The 16,560-nt window shown below is 49.4% G+C and overlaps 1 protein-coding gene across 1 annotated transcript in view; it reads right to left on the bottom strand.

Moving 5' to 3' along the window:
• The window catches only part of Acacb (acetyl-CoA carboxylase beta), an 83,681-nt gene that overhangs the window by 28,283 nt on the left and 38,838 nt on the right, over positions 1–16,560 (bottom strand). The window contains exons 17-28 of the mRNA XM_027415987.2: positions 16,328–16,478; positions 14,303–14,437; positions 11,714–11,860; positions 10,800–10,988; positions 9,170–9,270; positions 8,272–8,360; positions 8,049–8,173; positions 5,343–5,456; positions 4,915–5,028; positions 4,169–4,258; positions 1,413–1,531; positions 278–415 (exon numbers count right to left, since the gene is read on the bottom strand). Coding sequence (XP_027271788.1) covers positions 278–415; positions 1,413–1,531; positions 4,169–4,258; positions 4,915–5,028; positions 5,343–5,456; positions 8,049–8,173; positions 8,272–8,360; positions 9,170–9,270; positions 10,800–10,988; positions 11,714–11,860; positions 14,303–14,437; positions 16,328–16,478 — 1,512 coding nt within the window. The remainder of the gene's footprint in view (positions 1–277; positions 416–1,412; positions 1,532–4,168; positions 4,259–4,914; positions 5,029–5,342; positions 5,457–8,048; positions 8,174–8,271; positions 8,361–9,169; positions 9,271–10,799; positions 10,989–11,713; positions 11,861–14,302; positions 14,438–16,327; positions 16,479–16,560) is intronic.

Raw genomic sequence — 16,560 nt, 5'->3', positions numbered from 1 at the left:
GTCTGGAATTCTTTTTTTGTTTGTTTGGTTTTGGTTTTGGTTTTTCGAGACAGGGTTTGGAGCCTAGCCTGGCACTCGCTCTGGAGACCAGGCTGATCTCAAACTCACAGAGATCCGCCTGCCTCTGCCTCCCGAGTGCAGGGATTAAAGGCGGGGGGGCCACAATGCCCGTCTTAGAATTCTTAACTGCTGTGCTTGTGTCTGGGTTTCCCTGAGCCCAAGTGTTAATGAACAGATCGCTGGGGGTTGGGAAAGCCACACAGCTCTTACGCCATACCTGGTGAACTCTTCAAATCTCCTGAAGGCAACCATGGCTCCCATGCGCTGGCACAGTGGGGAGAAGCCACTGTCCATGAAGAGTTCTGTGCTGTGCCTGAGCAGGTCAGGGTTAGAGATGCTGATGGGTATGGCCATCCTGCAGGGTGACAAGAGACAGAGGTTGAGGCAGCAGCTGCCAACTCCACCCTAAGAGCTCTTGTTGTATAGGATGCCTGGGGAAGCAGAGCAGGATAAGAGCCTTCCCTAGGTGGGGTCTGGAATAGGGGCCTACAAGGGGGAGACTGCAGTTAGGAGCAGGTACTGAGGGGTCACATGAGAATCCTTGGGACAAGGAGTAGACCAGGAGCCCAAGAAGGAAGTGATTGAATGAATGAATGAATGAATGAATGATGCATTCAAAGTTCAGTCCCAACATAGTTCTGAGGTAAATCCAAAGAGGTGAAGATAGACACACAGAGGTGGTAAGCTCCCAGCCTCAGTTTCCCCTGTAAAGCTCTGGCTCTAGGCACCTGGAAAGGATGCAAGTTTGGACCTGGGATCATCCCAGGCCTCTACTGCCTTCATTCTCCTTCCATCAATCTCCCTTGGGATAATGTCAGTGGCTGTTAGGGGTTTAGAGGGTCACTGCTCCCAGGGACCAATCCTGTCTGGTCACGTGAGGACTCTGGAGTCAGGTGTGGGAGGGGTGAGTCCATGAAGCATGAAAAAGAATGTGCACGAAGACCAGAACTGCCCCGCCCCTCCTGGGAAGGACTGTTGCACAGTCGCCCAGGGCCGGTGTATGGGAAATTGGAATGGGAAAGGTTCTCTTTCCTAAACGATGAGAGTGGCTTGCCATGTGGCCATCCTGCAGGCCCATGCCGAGCGCTTTAACTGCTGCTGTGTGATTAAGAAACTACATTGTCGTTTCATATCATTCGCCATCTTTTAAGGCAGCACACATGGGTCACTAGACAGGAGACGGATATGGACATGGTTGATTATCTCCATTTTACAAATGAGCTCGCAAGGCCGCAGGAGACCTACAGGTGGGAAAGGGTCTCCTTTTCTGCTCCCCAGCATCCAGACATACTTGCTGGATCCTTTCAGAGACGAGACAGTGAGGCAAGAAACAAGCAGAAACCACTCCATACCGGTTGGGGTGGGAAGATGGCAGCATGAACCGGAACTCCACCACGCAGGTGCCATCTGGGAGCTCCCGGTGCTGTAGGCTGTTTAACTCATAGGCAATGTAGCCTCTCCGCACATACACCTGGCAGAGCAGAGGGGTATCGGGCATTCATAGAGACCAGTGGGCTCTGAGGGGGTGAAAGGCTGTGCACAGGACCTCTGCAGGCTCTCTGGGCTGCATGAAAGGGGATTTCTCAAGACACTAATAGCAAATGTTTCAGAGTGTGGGAGATAGTCCTGCTGCAGCCCCTGATTCCGCTATTGTAGCATGGGAAAAGTGAGTAGGTGTACCTGTGTTCTAATAAAATTTTATTTAAAGAAATAAGTATTGACATAGATGGCCCATGAACTACAGTTTGTCCACTCCACTCTAACCAACAGAAATGTAACACAAGCCATATAATTTTTAAATTTCTAGTAGCCACTTAGGAAAAAAATCTATATTTCCTCTTTCCCTAAATACCCCAGATTTTTTCATCTCAATATGCAATCAATTTAATAAAGAACTGGGGAGTTTCACATTCTTTCTTGCACACTAAGTCTCTAGAGTGGCATGTATATACATAGTACACAGGCTCAGTGGGGACAAGTCCCATTTCAAGCTCTCACTAACACAAGTGAGTAGCAGCCACACTGACCCACGCAGTCCTAGAGCTTTAAAGCTGACGTGGGAATAGGAGAGCCATGGAGTTAGCACCACGGGCCTCAGTGCTGTCCTGCGAGAGGCTGCTGTGGGAGCTTGGATTTGGGGCAGATTCCCACTTCTCTCAGATAAACTTCCTGGTGACTAAATGCCTTGATGCTCCATCATGGATGGACACAAGCTCTTGGCTTCATAGTTTCAACATTACTACATACCAGGCAGAGGGTGACTGAGCCCAGTCCCCACTAAAAACCCTGGATGCTAAATACACCCGGTGTCTCATGAGCTTCCCGGGTGCACTTCACTGCACACGTGTCATAACTCAATGTCAGAGGAATTCACTCACTGTGATTCCCCTCGGAGAAGACGCCAGGAGCCCCACCCTGGCCCCATCAGCATCACCTATGTGCCTTTCTCCTTGCTGAATGCCTTCCATTCTGTGTAATACATGAAGTTGTGACCATGACAACCAGAGTCCTGTGTGTCCTTGTAAATCATTGACCTGGAGTGTGCCTGGGGACTCCAACCCATTTAGGGACAAAAAACAAAACAAAACAAACAAAAAAATCCCAAAATTCTGTTTTCTCAAGAGCCTAGACTGTGCATTCCCAGTGCTCCTGAGTCACAAGGAAAAGGCTGAATTATAAATGTGCTGTTATAGAACTGAAACACAGGAAAGTACGTCCTGGAGCCACAGAGACAGCTCAGTGGGTAAAAACAACTGCTGTGTGGGCCTGACGACCTGAATTTGATTCCCAGATCCCACAGAAAAAGCCAGATGTGGTGGCACACATCTGTCACCCCAGCATCCCTATGGTGAGAGGGGAGGCAGAGACGGGAGAACCAGCTGAAAGCTCAGAGTCCAGTACGCAGCCTGGCTGTGGAAATGAAAGACCCTAACTCAAAAAGGCAAAATGGAAACGGAGAACCACACCTGAGCAGATGACCTTTAACCTTAAACCTCCATATGTGTCCCCATGGTTCTCTCTCTCTCTCTCTCTCTCTTCCTCCCTCCCTCTTTCTCTCTCTCTCTCACACAATGAATTTATTAACTAACTAAAAGTTTTTAAAAGGTATATCCTAGAAAAAGCCCTCACACACACACACAACTAGGGATTAACACTTGTCAGAACAACATCTGACATCTGATAGGCACACTGGCCTCGAGAGTGTGGCCTCAGAAGGACTCCTTACAAAGCAGCAACTGAAAGCCCAGGGCCCCCTGCAGCTGTCGTGTGCCAAAAGGCCCCAAACCAGCCTCCATGAAGGCCTAGGCAAACCTGGCCTAAGAGAGGCAAGGAAAGGTAGGGGGCTCATGAGGAGTGGAGACTTAGAGCTTGAGGGTCAAGGGTGAGATAAAACCATCAGTCAAGCCGGGCAATGGTGGCACATGCCTCTAATCCCAGCCCTCAGGAGGCAGAGGCGGGCAGATCTCTGTGAGTTCAAGGCCAGCCTGGTCTACAAAGCTACAGAGAAACCCTGTCTCAATAAACCATCATTCACAGGACTCAGTCCAGGGTTAAGGAAGGTCCTGAGGACAGGAGTCGCCACCTTCTATTTTCAGGAAGCAAGAAGCAGTCCTGAGAAGACATGGGCTCTGACAGAACACAGCTGGGCTCTGGTGCTCAGGGAGCCCTTTTGGCTGCTCCACCAGAAATGCCGTTCCCTGTCCCAAGGGAGGTCGCTGGTGTTCTCTGCTCTAGGCAGGAACATCTTTCTGAGATACTGAATACACATGAGTAAGAAGTTTGGACAAGGTGTGTCTGGCTTGGCACTGGAGTGTGGCTTCGAGCTGTGCCCTGTCTGGAGGAGTCTGTGATGCCAGGGCACGGTAGCATTCCTGGCACAGACTTTGCAAGAAGGCAAATCCTAAGGTGTGAATCCTGATTCTGTCTCTGGCTAAGTGGCCCTGAGAATGTCACCTCACTGCTCTGAGCTCAATTTATTTCTTTGTGAGAGGAGAATAGTAAACCTCTTCCTAGAGAGAAAAGGTCATATTTGCAAGGTGCACAACTCAAGGTTGGGCCGTGCAGGTGGGCGAGCGCTGAACACTCCAGATGGCTTGCTTCTGCTTACCTCCAGCGATGCCATACAGACGACCTTGTTTTCGTGGTAGAAGAAAGTTGGCAGGACGTCGAATATAGTTGTTTCCGAAAGTATTAATTTCTATGGGAAATGTAAGGGGCCAAAAAGCAAACAGAAAATGAGCAGATCTGACCCAGAAGCTGGGTAGTGGCAGGAGGCACAAGTAGGCTGTGTCACAATCACTGTTGCAGCCAGTGTCTTCCAATGCAGGGGACTCTTTGCACACAGCCTTGGGAGATGGGACAATGGAGGGGTAGGTGTGACTATGCCGAGGGCAAGATCCCAGTGTCACATGCTGATGGGTGCCTAGAAGTTTACAGTAAGCCAGGGCCTGGGCAAGAGCCTGGGAAGAGGAGGCCAAGTGCCCCACCCACACCCCCACACAAAGGGCTCATGCCCCCTGGAATGTTCCATAACACCTTAATTTAAACCCTGTACTGGCCAGGAAAGCCAGTCTGTTGCCCAGCGCATCCTGTGAACGGGTTTCCACACCTGCGACTCCCAAAGCCTGCAGGTTAAAGTGCTCGGCATGGGCCTGCAGGATGGCCACACGGCAAGCCACTCTCATCGTTTAGGAAAGAGAACCTTTCCCATTCCAATTTCCCATACACCGGCCCTGGGCGACTGTGCAACAGTCCTTCCCAGGAGGGGCGGGGCATCCTAGTCACTCTGAACTTTATGTCACTACACTGGGGACTCCTTGAAGGGAAGGAAACCCCATGGCCCCAAAGACTCACCTTGAGGTTTTCTGGGCAGAACTGGTGGCCGTACATGTCGATGGCAGACAGGAAGATGGATTCTACCTGGTTGTGCCGCAGCTCATAGGAGGGAAGGTGGGAGGCGATCAGGACCTGAAGGGAACAAGAGGGAGGACTGAGATGAGCGAAACTGGCAGGTGGGAGGGACACACACACACACACAGAGGCACACACACACAGACACACACACACACACTCACAGGTGAACACACAAACACACACAGATATTTACAGCGCATATACACAGACACACATGACACACAGACAGACACACACACACACACACACACACACACATATACATGCATGAATACACACACATAACAGACAGGCACACGCACACACATGTACACACAAACACATACACACAAGCATACACACACATGGCAACATGCTTTGACACCAACCTGCCTGGCTCTGAGGGCCACCTTGCAGTGCTCGCTTCTGCTCAGCTGTGTGAGCTCGTTGAGAATGGAGGTCAGCTCGTCTGACAGGGCGGGGTCTGGACCACAGAGCTCATCCTTCAGGGACAACAACAGAACCCAGGTTGACTTTGCCTTACCCAAGGGGATCCGGCCAGCATTTCGTTGGTCAGGGGTAGGGGTCTAATCTCAACTCTCTGAACACATCCAGCCAGCTTTTTAAAACTCCCTCGTCTCTTTTTACGTGGGTACATGTCATTCACGCACTCACATCTCACATTCCTTCACTGACTCATACACCCTCAACATCCAATGGGAAGGGAAATACAACAGAACCCTTTACCATGTACCGGGGGCTTTATGTGTGTGGGTGAGCATGCACGCCTGCGCACATGACTGTGGGAACAAGACCAGACCACCTCATGTGTCTTCTTCCATTGATCTCCACTACATTTTCTGAGTCAGCGTCTCTCCTGAACCTGGAACTCGGGACTCACTGTTCTGGCTAGTCCCCTAGGCAGCTTGCCTTGGGGATCCCTCATCTCTACTTCCACTGGGATTACAACAAGCAGGACACCATATCTGTTGGCTTTTTATGTGGATGCTGAGAGTCCAAACTCTGGTCACACATGTGCAACAAATGATCTATCCACTGAGTCATCTCCCTGGCCACACACCCCTCCCTTCTGTCAAGTGAGGAGCTATTCTGCTGCAGAGTGTGCTGTGTGCACACGGCCCCTGTTTCCTCTTGTGTCTTTGCTGTAAGAGGGGCTTGGGGACATCTCAGAGGAGGGGCCCCCTAAACAGCCACTGGAGACAGACCTGTGGTGTAAGGAAGCAGGTTTCTGAGCCACTGGCCTCCAGTATCCCTACCAGCCCATATTGTCCTCTAAGACACCTTGCTACCTATAGACTGTGGGCCAAGTCACCTCTCACCTATATGCAATCTATGTCCCAATCATAACAAGCACTCGAAGCTTTTGTAATCCCAAGAACAGCCTGTCACTCTGTCCCTCTCAAGTCCCAGCAGGATCAGACAGCTGTAGCAATGCTCTCACCTCCCCCATGGCTGCAAGGAGAGCACAGAGCTTGGGTGCTGTCCCGCAACTAGGCTTTCTAAGAGGTACAGCATTCAAAAAGTACTTTGTATGGGCTGGAGAGATGGCTCAGTCGTTAGGTTCCTAGCATTCATGTTATTAAGCTGTAACTCCAACTCCAAGGGATCTGATGCCTTCTGGCCTCTGTGGACACATGCATTGGAGCATGCACACACACATGTGAGCATTAAAACACCAGGTGACCACCTTCCACATACAACAACTCAAAATACACTTGCCAGGGGCTGGTGAGATGGCTCAGTGGTTAAGAACACTGACTGTTCTTCCAGAGGACCCGGGTTCAATTCCCAGCACCCACATGGCAGCTCACAGCTGTCTGTAACTCCAATTCCAGGGGATCCAACATCCATGGCAAAACACCAATGTATATAAAATAAAAATAAATAGCCGGGCATTGGTGGCACACACCTTTAATCCCAGCACTCAAGAGGCAGAGGCAGGCGGATCTCTCTGAGTTCGAGGCCAGCCTGGTCTACAAGGCTAGTTCTAGGACAGGTTCCAAAGCTACACAGGGAAACCCTGTCTCGAAAAACCAAATAAATAAATAAATAAATAAATAAATACACTTTCTTGTGTATTTATTTGGAATCTAGAAAGCAACTGGTATCATACAATTTTGACAACAGCGTCATGTTCTATTTTGACATCAGCATCACCGTCACTAACATCCTATGACCACTGAACCACACTGAGAACCAAGAGTAGGAATCGAAGTTCATTCCAGGGTCATTGCTCCGTGGAAAGTCCCTGATGCAAGTGTCAGTGATGCTCAACTTAATCCTGATTGACAGGATCTAGACTCAACTAAAAGACAAAGCTCTGGGCCTGTCTGTGAGGAAGTTTCTAGGTTAGGTTAATTGAGGTGAGGAACCCCATTCTGAATGTGGGCGACACCATTCCCTGTGTTGGGGGCTTGGACTGAATGCAAAGGAGAAAGTGAGCTGAGCACCGGTCTTCATGTGTGCCTGCTTCCTGATCTTGGATGCAAAGTGACAGCCACCAAGACGTCTCTGGATGATACACTGTGTCCTCATGAGGGCCATAGTGAGCCCTTTCCTTCTTAAGTGGCCTTTGTCAGCTAAGTCCCTCCTCCTCCTCCTCTCCCTCCTCTGCTTTCCCCCCTTTTCAGTTCTGGCATGGAACCCAGGTCCTAATCCTGCTAGGCAAGTGCTCTGTCATGAAGCTACATACCCAGTCTAGTCCTCAACTATTTTCAAGAAAGGGCCAGAAAGTAAAGAATCTGGTTTTGCAGGTGGTTTGGTCTCTGACCTCACTACTTGCCTTTGGCATTGCTTACAGTGTGGTTGGCACGATAAAATTTTATTTGTAACAACAGGCAGTGACACAAAGCACCTGCTCTATGCCAGGCCCTCTTGACTGCTTTAAACATATATTAATTAGTTTTAAAGATAATATACGAAATTCATTTGGTTATTATTATTGCTGTTAATTTTGACATTAGGACTCACTATGTGGCTCAAGATCAACCCAAGGAGGGAGAGAGGAGGTGGAGGAGGGGGAGGAAGAAAAGCCCCCATCCCACCCCCACCTGGGGTGCGGGTCCCCATCTTACTATCAGCATGATCACCAGCTGGTTCTTCTTGGCCACCTGTGCATGTGAGAAGATGCAGTCCAGCACCTGGCTCATGTCCGGCTTGAACTGCTCTCTCAGGTTGATCACGCACTTGTCATAGTGGGCTGTGGGAGAGACAAGAGACTCAGAATGGTGAGGCCGGCACTTCCCAGTTTGCCCTGCCCAGAGCTTGTGGCTGACACAAGTGGGTGTTATCTCTTGCCTTGTTGGAAATAATGTTCCACGTTCAGATACCTCCGCAGGAGGTCCAGCACCACGGTCTTCATGTAGCCACGGGTCCCGCTGCGGTACCTGGGGAACCAAAAGCAGCCCTGTCACCATGCCCACCACCTCCTGAACAGATGTCTCCCCTAGTGCTGTTATGGCTTTTAGAAGGGAAGCACAGACATAGTGGCCCACGCCTGCAAGAGCACTCTTCCCGCAAGGACTTTAAATTTGAGGGTGGCACAATACAGGGAGACCCTGTCTCCGAAAACTAAGAGCTGGGATGTAGCTCAGTGGTAAAAATACTTCCTCAGGTGTGCAAAGCCCTGGATACGATCAGCACTGGGAGAGAAGGAGGGAGAGAGACGGTGTGAAGGAAGGAGGGGAGTAAAGGGAACGGGAGAGGGAAGGGAGGAGGGGAGGACAAGGAGGGGGGAAGGGGGGTTCACTCCAACTCCTCAGGCCTAGGAGAACATCCAGTGGGCTTAGTGCTAGCTAGGCAGGTCAATGCTCATCAAACCAAAGTCCAGACGGACTAAGCCTCTAGGCAAGCCCAGAGAGAAGGGAAAAAAACCTTAAGAGTTGAGCTACTAAAAGAGGAAAGCTGGTTTTCACAGATTTTAATCACAAAACAAAAATTTCCAATGACCTATGGAACATAGAAAGATGTTTCCTGAAGTCAAACTTTTTGTAAATTTCCCTTCCTTTTTGAAACAAAATGCAATGTGGTATCCCTCTATGTTTTTTCTCTTCTATAATATTCCTAAACATGGGGGATGGGTTTCCTTTCCTCATCTCCCTCCCTGTGCTGGAGGTTGAAGCCAGGACTTCACACACACACACACACACACACACACACACACACACACGAGATTCCAGCCCCTGGGTGCACTTGCCTCTGGACCAGCTGCACGATGCTCTGTGTGTTCATGAAGAAAACCTCACGGTCCGCCTTACGTTGCAGGGTGGCAGCATGGCAGTCCAGGATGGTGGCTATCTAGATAAGAACACAAAACAGATCAGGCCACTGCCAGCCACCTGATTCAGTCACCACAGGGTAGTATCATGAGGGACCCCCACCACAGGTTCCCAGGGAGGTCCCAGCCTGGTTGTACTCAAAGACCCAAGCCATCTGGCCTCTCCCTAACAGCCCTGTTCACCCCTTCGATGTCTCTCTGGGGACCAGGAGACCAGAATGACAACAATCATACAAAGATATGAGTGAATGAAATGTTGCCTCCCTCCCCCTCTGACAGGACTCGGGGGAGGAGGGAGCATCCAGCAAGGGCGCAGGAGGGAGACGGGTCCTGTCTTTATATTAAATAAAGTTCATGTGGTTGCCATGTTCCCTTTGACAATCACTGTGGTATGTGGACATGATATATGTGGGGACATGTGCACCATGGCACATGTGGAGGTCAGGGATAACTGTGACGTTGGTTCCCTCCTTCTACCCTTATGTGGGTTCTGACTCAGGTCACCACACTTGCTTGGCAAGCGTCTCTACCCGCTGAGCCATCTCACACCCCCCCCAAAAAAATTTTTAATGAAAACTAAAAATAAAACTTGTATTAAGATGAAATTTCAGAAGGGTCCCAAATGCATCCGCTTCTCCATGGGGGTCTCATTATTTCTGGTTGGGATACAACTGGTCCCTCCTCCAGCTGTGGGAAGACAGTCACTCAACTGTGCCACTGTCCTCTCCTCTCCTCCCCCCACCCCTCCCCTCCCCTGGCAGTCACTAACGGACTTCCTTTCTACACTGATTGCCTGTTCCGGACACTGTGGGCTTTAACCAGCTCCTTCCCCTTAGCATAAGGCTCGTGCATGTGGAGCATGACTCTTAGCGCCATTCCTCTTATATGGCTGAACAATATTCCAACCTTCAGGAGCTCGGGGTGTAGCTCAGTGGTAGAGTGCTTGCCTAGCATGCCTGAGGCCCAGCACTGCAAAAAACAAAACAAACAGTTTCAATCTTCAGAGATGCTGACCTCTGGCAATGGCCTGGCTCAGCTTCTAGAGGGCTAAGGTGTGTGGGGGATGGCGGGTGAGGACAGCAGGAAGGAATGCTGAAGGCAGTCGGGGAAACGACCTTCATGTGCTCAACAGCAGAAAATAAACTAGGCAGGCCAGAGAGAATGAACAGTTATTATACTAATGGGATGTATATACTGATGGTTTCCATCCCCAAGACACATGAGGCCCACGGCCACGGACTTCCAAAACCAGTGACCCAGGAACAAGATTCTGCAGCTAGTGATTTGAGCTAGCCTGGGCTAAGGCAGTCAGTTCCATTTGCACCATTGATTCTCCCCACCACCACCTTGAACTTGAGCTATTGGAGTGAGGCCTGGGGACTGGGGTGCACATAAATGCCCGACCCTTGGGGAGAAAATGCTGGAGTTTCATAGAAAAAGTTAGAAAGAGACCATGGGGCCCACAACATTTGGTGGTAGCCCAGGTTATGAGAGGCAGGACAGGAAGTAAGCATAGGTGTGGCTGGCCGGAGCTGGCTGGGTCACACACCTGTTGGCTGGGGAACTGGCATAACACTGAAGTGATGTTGCTGGCATACTGGGCCATCACCCTGCGGACCGCCTTCTCCACAGGTGCTGGGATGCGGCCTGCCACGCTGGTCATGATCTCCTGCAGCTCCAGGAGAGGTAGGGTTGGGTGCCGGAGTGTCATCATGAGCTTCTGGACCCACTCCTTCAGCTGCAGAGGGACAATGACATCCACTACCATATCACATATGTGTGAATACCTCCATCTGTCATGGGCACCCTACCCAACTCAGCCCACTCAGGCCACACCTTCCAGTGCAAGAGCCCAGCAGTCTGGAGTGGAGTTGCTCAAATCTCCCCACACAGAGGCCCCTGTGTCCCTCTCTGGTTAACTAGACAGCCAGCATGGTATGGAAGAATAAATAAGATCATATAACAAGCTAATGCTTGTGGGGCACTTGATTAGTGCCAGGTAGAAGCCAAAGATCTTTTTTCCCATATTATTTTTAGCTTATTTTTATTCCTTTTAAACTGTGTACATGTGTTTGTGTCTACATGTGGGGTGTGCACATGAATCCTGGTGCCCTCAGAGGTCAGAAGAGGGTGTGTGATCCCCTGGAGCTGCGGTTACAGATGCTTGTGAGTTGCCCCAAGGGGTGCTGGGAACCCATCAAACTTGGGTCCTCTGGGAGAGTAGTATATGCTCCCAACCCCGAGGCCACTGAGAAACCTCTTCTTCTTTACCTATTTCTTATTTGTTTGTTTTTTGTTTTTCAGAGACAGCCACAGTGGGCAGGCAGAATGATCATTCCCCATTCACAATTGAAATGAAAACAGAGAGAGGTCACTTATGTCACCCAAAGCTACTCAGTGGGCAGAAAATCCTCCTGGCTCAGCACAGGGCTTTTTGTACACTAGGATCCTGCTGGCTCTCACCTTTGTGCTGAAGAAAGGCTCAGGCAGGCAGTAGCCACTCATGACATTGGTCAGATTTTCCAAGACACTGTGGAACACCTGATGCAGCTTCTCCCCAAGGATGGGCAGGGTCTGCTGAGCAGGGAGCTCCCCTGTGAATGGCTGTGCCTGGGGAGACATGAGGACAGGTCACTGACCCAAAACCCCACTGACATACTCAGTCGAAGCCTGAGAAAGAACAAGAGACACGCCGTCCTGGGAACCCAACATTGCTAAACTCATGTCTGGGTCCAGGCTCTTCACATTATCCCCTTGCAAATGGCACAAATTTGGCAACTTACACTCCAAACAATTTTCGAGGGGGTTCTATTTTTATTCTGATTTTCTTTTTGATACAGATTATCTCCCTATTCTCTTTTTGCTTTCTCTGTAGGTTCCTGCCCTGTTTTGTTTTGAAGCAAGGTCTCACTACACAGCACAGGCCAGCCTTGAACTCACACTTCTCACGCCTCGAATTCCTGAGTGCTGCAATTGCAGGACTGCGCCACCATGCCTGACTTAATTAGTGTGATCTAAATTTCTAAATTTATTTTGAATGTAATATTTATTTTAGCTGTGTGTATGTGGGAGGGGGAGTATGTACACATGCATATAAGTGCCCATGGAGGCCAGAGGCACTGGTTGTGAGCTGCCCAACACGGGTGTGGGAACCAAAACCCTGCTCCTCTGTAAGAGCGGCAAATGCTATTAATCACTCATTCATCTCTCCAGCCCCGATTTTTCTTTTTATTTATTTGTTTGTGGTCCTGGGACTTGAACCTAAGGCCTTGAACATAACATATTATGCATATACTCTACCACTGAGCTATATGCTAAGTGAAATAAGCTAGTGACAAACTGGCAAATACTGTATGATTCCCGTCATCCGAGAAACCTACGGCAGTCAGATCCCAGGGGGAATGTAGACTAGTGGTTGCTGGGGCTAGCAAGGAGGGAATAAAAAGTTGGTATCTAGTGGGCATGGCTTTAATTTTGTAAGAGAGAAGGTGTTCTGATTAGTGGTGATGGTTGCTCAGCAATGTAGGCCTAACACTCAGAGTGGCCAATTTCAAAATGGCAAAGTCAGGGCAGGAGCAGGGAGCTCAATGGTAGGTGGTGGCCAGCATGCATGAAGCCCTGTGTTCCCTCCCCAGCATCATGTGGGATAGAACACACACACACACACACACACACACACACACAGAGAGAGAGACAGAGAGAGAGAGAGAGAGAGAGAGAGAGAGAGAGAGAGAGGTGTAAAAATAGTAAGCTATATATATTTAACCACAATCTTAAAATCTGAGTAAAGTATGTATGTTAGTTAATAGCAAATCAGTAGTAGTTCTTTGTGACTAATGGATCTTATTATGTTCACAATATAAATGATCTGAATAGTAATTAGTAATAAATATTGTTGAATTACTATCGGGGCAACTGGGTGCATGAAATATGAAAACCCTTTGGAGGATCTGTAATCCTGCAAGTCTAAAACTGTATGAAATATAAAATCTGACTTATATAGCACATATTAGTTAAACAAAATAAAATTTTTTTTTGGTTTTTTGAGATAGGATTTCTCTGTGTAGCCCTAACTGTCCTAGAACTCACTCTGTAGACCAGGCTGGCCTCAAACTCACAGAAATCCATCTGCCTCTGCCTCCAGAGTGCTGGAATTAAAGACATGCACCACCACCGCCTGGTATGTAAAATAATATTTTAAAGGTAGTCCCAAATAGTTTATGGAGCCCGGCATGATGGTATACACCTACAACTTGCAATGTGGAGACAGAAGGACCTTGAATTCAAACCCAGCCTGGGCTACATAGTGAGCCAAGGCCAGCCTGAGCTACATAGCAGGATCTTGTCCTATATACTTAGCAGGTAAATGCTTGCCATACAAGTCTGAACTTACAGTAAGAGAACCAACACCCCAAGGTTGTCCCTTGACCTCTACTCGCAAACAATGGCACACACACACACAAACACACACACACACACACACACACACACACACACACACACACAAATAATAATAATAATAATAAATAATAATAAAATAATTTTTAAATCAGCTCAATGCTGAAGTTCTTGCCAGGCATGATCAAGGCCCCAGCACCAAAAGATAAACAAAACAAAACAAAAGCCAGATTCATGGGCTAGGGTGAGAATCGAGAGCATCCATGTAGGTCGAGAATGAGCTGAGGCACTGCCTGGGGCAGGTCCTTCCAGCTGGAGTAACCAGGCTCCAGGTGGGAGGCTTGTGTGTACTCCTGAAGCTGTGGACAGTGATAGAAGGAAAAGCCTATAGGTCACTGGCAGCAGCTCTGCTTTGCTCTTGGAACCTGGGCTTTGCTCCAAGAGGATGCTGTGAAAGAGCTGTGAAAGGATTGGAGAAGACAGGGGACATGGCAGCCAGGGGCTTCCACATTTCACTGTCACCAGGGCCGAGTGTGCCTACAAATGACGCAGACAGGCCCAGGAACACAGAGACTCAGGTCTACTTTTTCTGAACAGTGTGACACAGTGGGAGCTTCTGGGACAGCCAGAGCTGTGGGACCACGTGTTACATACCGCATGCACTTTTGAAGCATCGTCGAGTTCTAGCCTCGCCACCACGCAGCCAGCCTCCAGCACGACGCCCGGACGCTTGACATACCTCACCCGGCCACTCTCCTGCACGCTCAGGGTCATGATCATCTTCATCACCTATTTGGCAGAAAAGACGACTAGGTCAGAGTTCCCTGGTGCTGCCACCCAGAGTCACTCCAAACTAATGTCTGTGGAGCAGGGGATGCAACCTGATGACAGCAAATCTCTGGGCACTGCTCAAGCTCGAGACAAGAAACCTGTCATTTCTTCCAGCACCATCCAGGAATGGTCTCCATCTACAAGGCCAGCCAGGGAGGCAGGTGTGTGTGCCACCCATCTCACAGTCATGGGAACTGCTTCCTTTTGATTTGTGGTGCTGGCGATGGAACCCAGGACTTCATGCATGACAGACAAACACTCTACTGCCGAGCTGCACCTCCAGGGCTTCAGACATGCTAGACAAACATTCTACCGCTGAGCTGCGCCTCCAGCCCCCTCTTGACTATTTTCAAAGGAAATCCTGTCCCTCAGAAACACCGTTAAGTCCTATTGCCTCCATCGGTCAGTATAAAGTCAAGCACATACCAATGATGCTGCTATTCAATGATAGACTCCATAGATGACGGCAGTGCCACAAGACTATAAGGAAGCTGACCCAGTAACCGATGACCTAATGACACCATAGCCATGTCCAAACTATGGTGATGCTAGTGTGATGAGCTGTCACACTACCTGTCTGGGAAAGCACAGTGTAGTACTCACACTTAACACTGAAACACTGTTGGTGGCAGCCCTTTGCATCTCACACTTAGAGGTCACGTCAACACCTCAAGTGACTAAAAGACACCTTCCAGGCTTGTGCAAATACACTCTACAGTGTCCACATGACAAAGCTGTCCAGGGACACATTTCTCAGAACATATACCATTTCTGAACAACACGGGGCTCCCATCCTCCCTCCACACCCCAGCCATCTAAAACAAACATTTAGCATGGTGGAGGGCGCCCTCTAGAGAGCACTTTGTAAAATGAAGCATCTGCTTGAAATCTACCCTGCAACTCACTCACTTTGCAAACCTAGTGTCTGAAGATGCCAAAGACATGAGATCTGTGACCACGGCACCAACTGTGCACTGTGGTACTATGCCACTTCTTGCTTGGTTGTCCCCCTCATCCATCACTTCCGTGAATTCCAAAAACCACCTTCCTGTCTCTGAGCCTTGGTGTCTCCATCTGTAAACAGGGAGCTAGTCCCCTCCCTTACAGTGAATAACCGAGGCTGAGAAGGTCAGTTCTCCTGAAGAGCCACTGGCTTTTCTCACAGCAGAGAGTGGAGGCCAGGCTTGCAGGGTGGCTCTGTGTACTCTCAGGCAACAACAGACTTAGCTCGCTTTCCTGGGTCTGATCTCTTCATGCATACAACGTGGGAATCACATGTGTGCCCACCTCATGAACTTGCTGAGGTTATAAAGGCAAAGACAGGGTTCGGGTGTAGCTCAGTGGTAGCACACTTGCCCAGCGTGCTCTACGTCTCAGGGTTTATCCTCATCACAGTGGGAAAAAAAATACAAAAAGTGAAGGCGCTTAGATCAGCACCCTCTGGACGGTCGGTGCCAGGTCAGTTCTAGCCGTGGCATCAGTCATTGTCACCACCATTACTAAGCATGTTTTGTTTGTTTGTTTGTTTTGTTTTGAGACAGGGTTTCTCTGTGTAGTTTTGGAGCCTGTTCTGGAACTCGCTCTGTAGACCAGGCTGGCCTCGAACTCACAGAGATCCACCTGCCTCTGCCTCCTGAGTGCTAGGATTAAAGGTGTATGCCACTAAAGCCTGGCTTACTAAGCAGTTCTTACTCCTTCCAAGAGATGTGGGCAATCTGAGCCCTATTTTAAATGTATTCATTGAATACCACAAGTTTAGGCTGGCCCTCACAGGTCAAAGACAGAGGTGAGGGCTGACAGCTGAGGGACAGGGTTTCAGGGCTACAGATCCATATTCCTAGGGCTGACCTCCATCTCAGCGTAGCTGCTCCCAGCTTCGACATGGTCTCCATCCTCCACTGTGTACTGTGTCAGCTTCCCAGCCGAGGGGGATCTCAGGACTGTGGGGTCGTTCTCCTTTTCAAACACGCAGGTCTTGTTGCCAATAGTAATCCGGTAACTGGGGGTCAAAGGGAGAGGGACGTGAGAGACAGATGAGGTCATCAAGGGAGCCAGACTTTAGGGGAATATCCCCTTTCCTA

Source organism: Cricetulus griseus, chromosome 4, assembly GCF_003668045.3.
Source record: "Cricetulus griseus strain 17A/GY chromosome 4, alternate assembly CriGri-PICRH-1.0, whole genome shotgun sequence".
In the NCBI taxonomy this organism is placed as follows: domain Eukaryota; kingdom Metazoa; phylum Chordata; class Mammalia; order Rodentia; family Cricetidae; genus Cricetulus; species Cricetulus griseus.
Note: the sequence above shows the minus strand (reverse complement) of the source record. Positions and strands in the feature narration are given on the sequence as shown.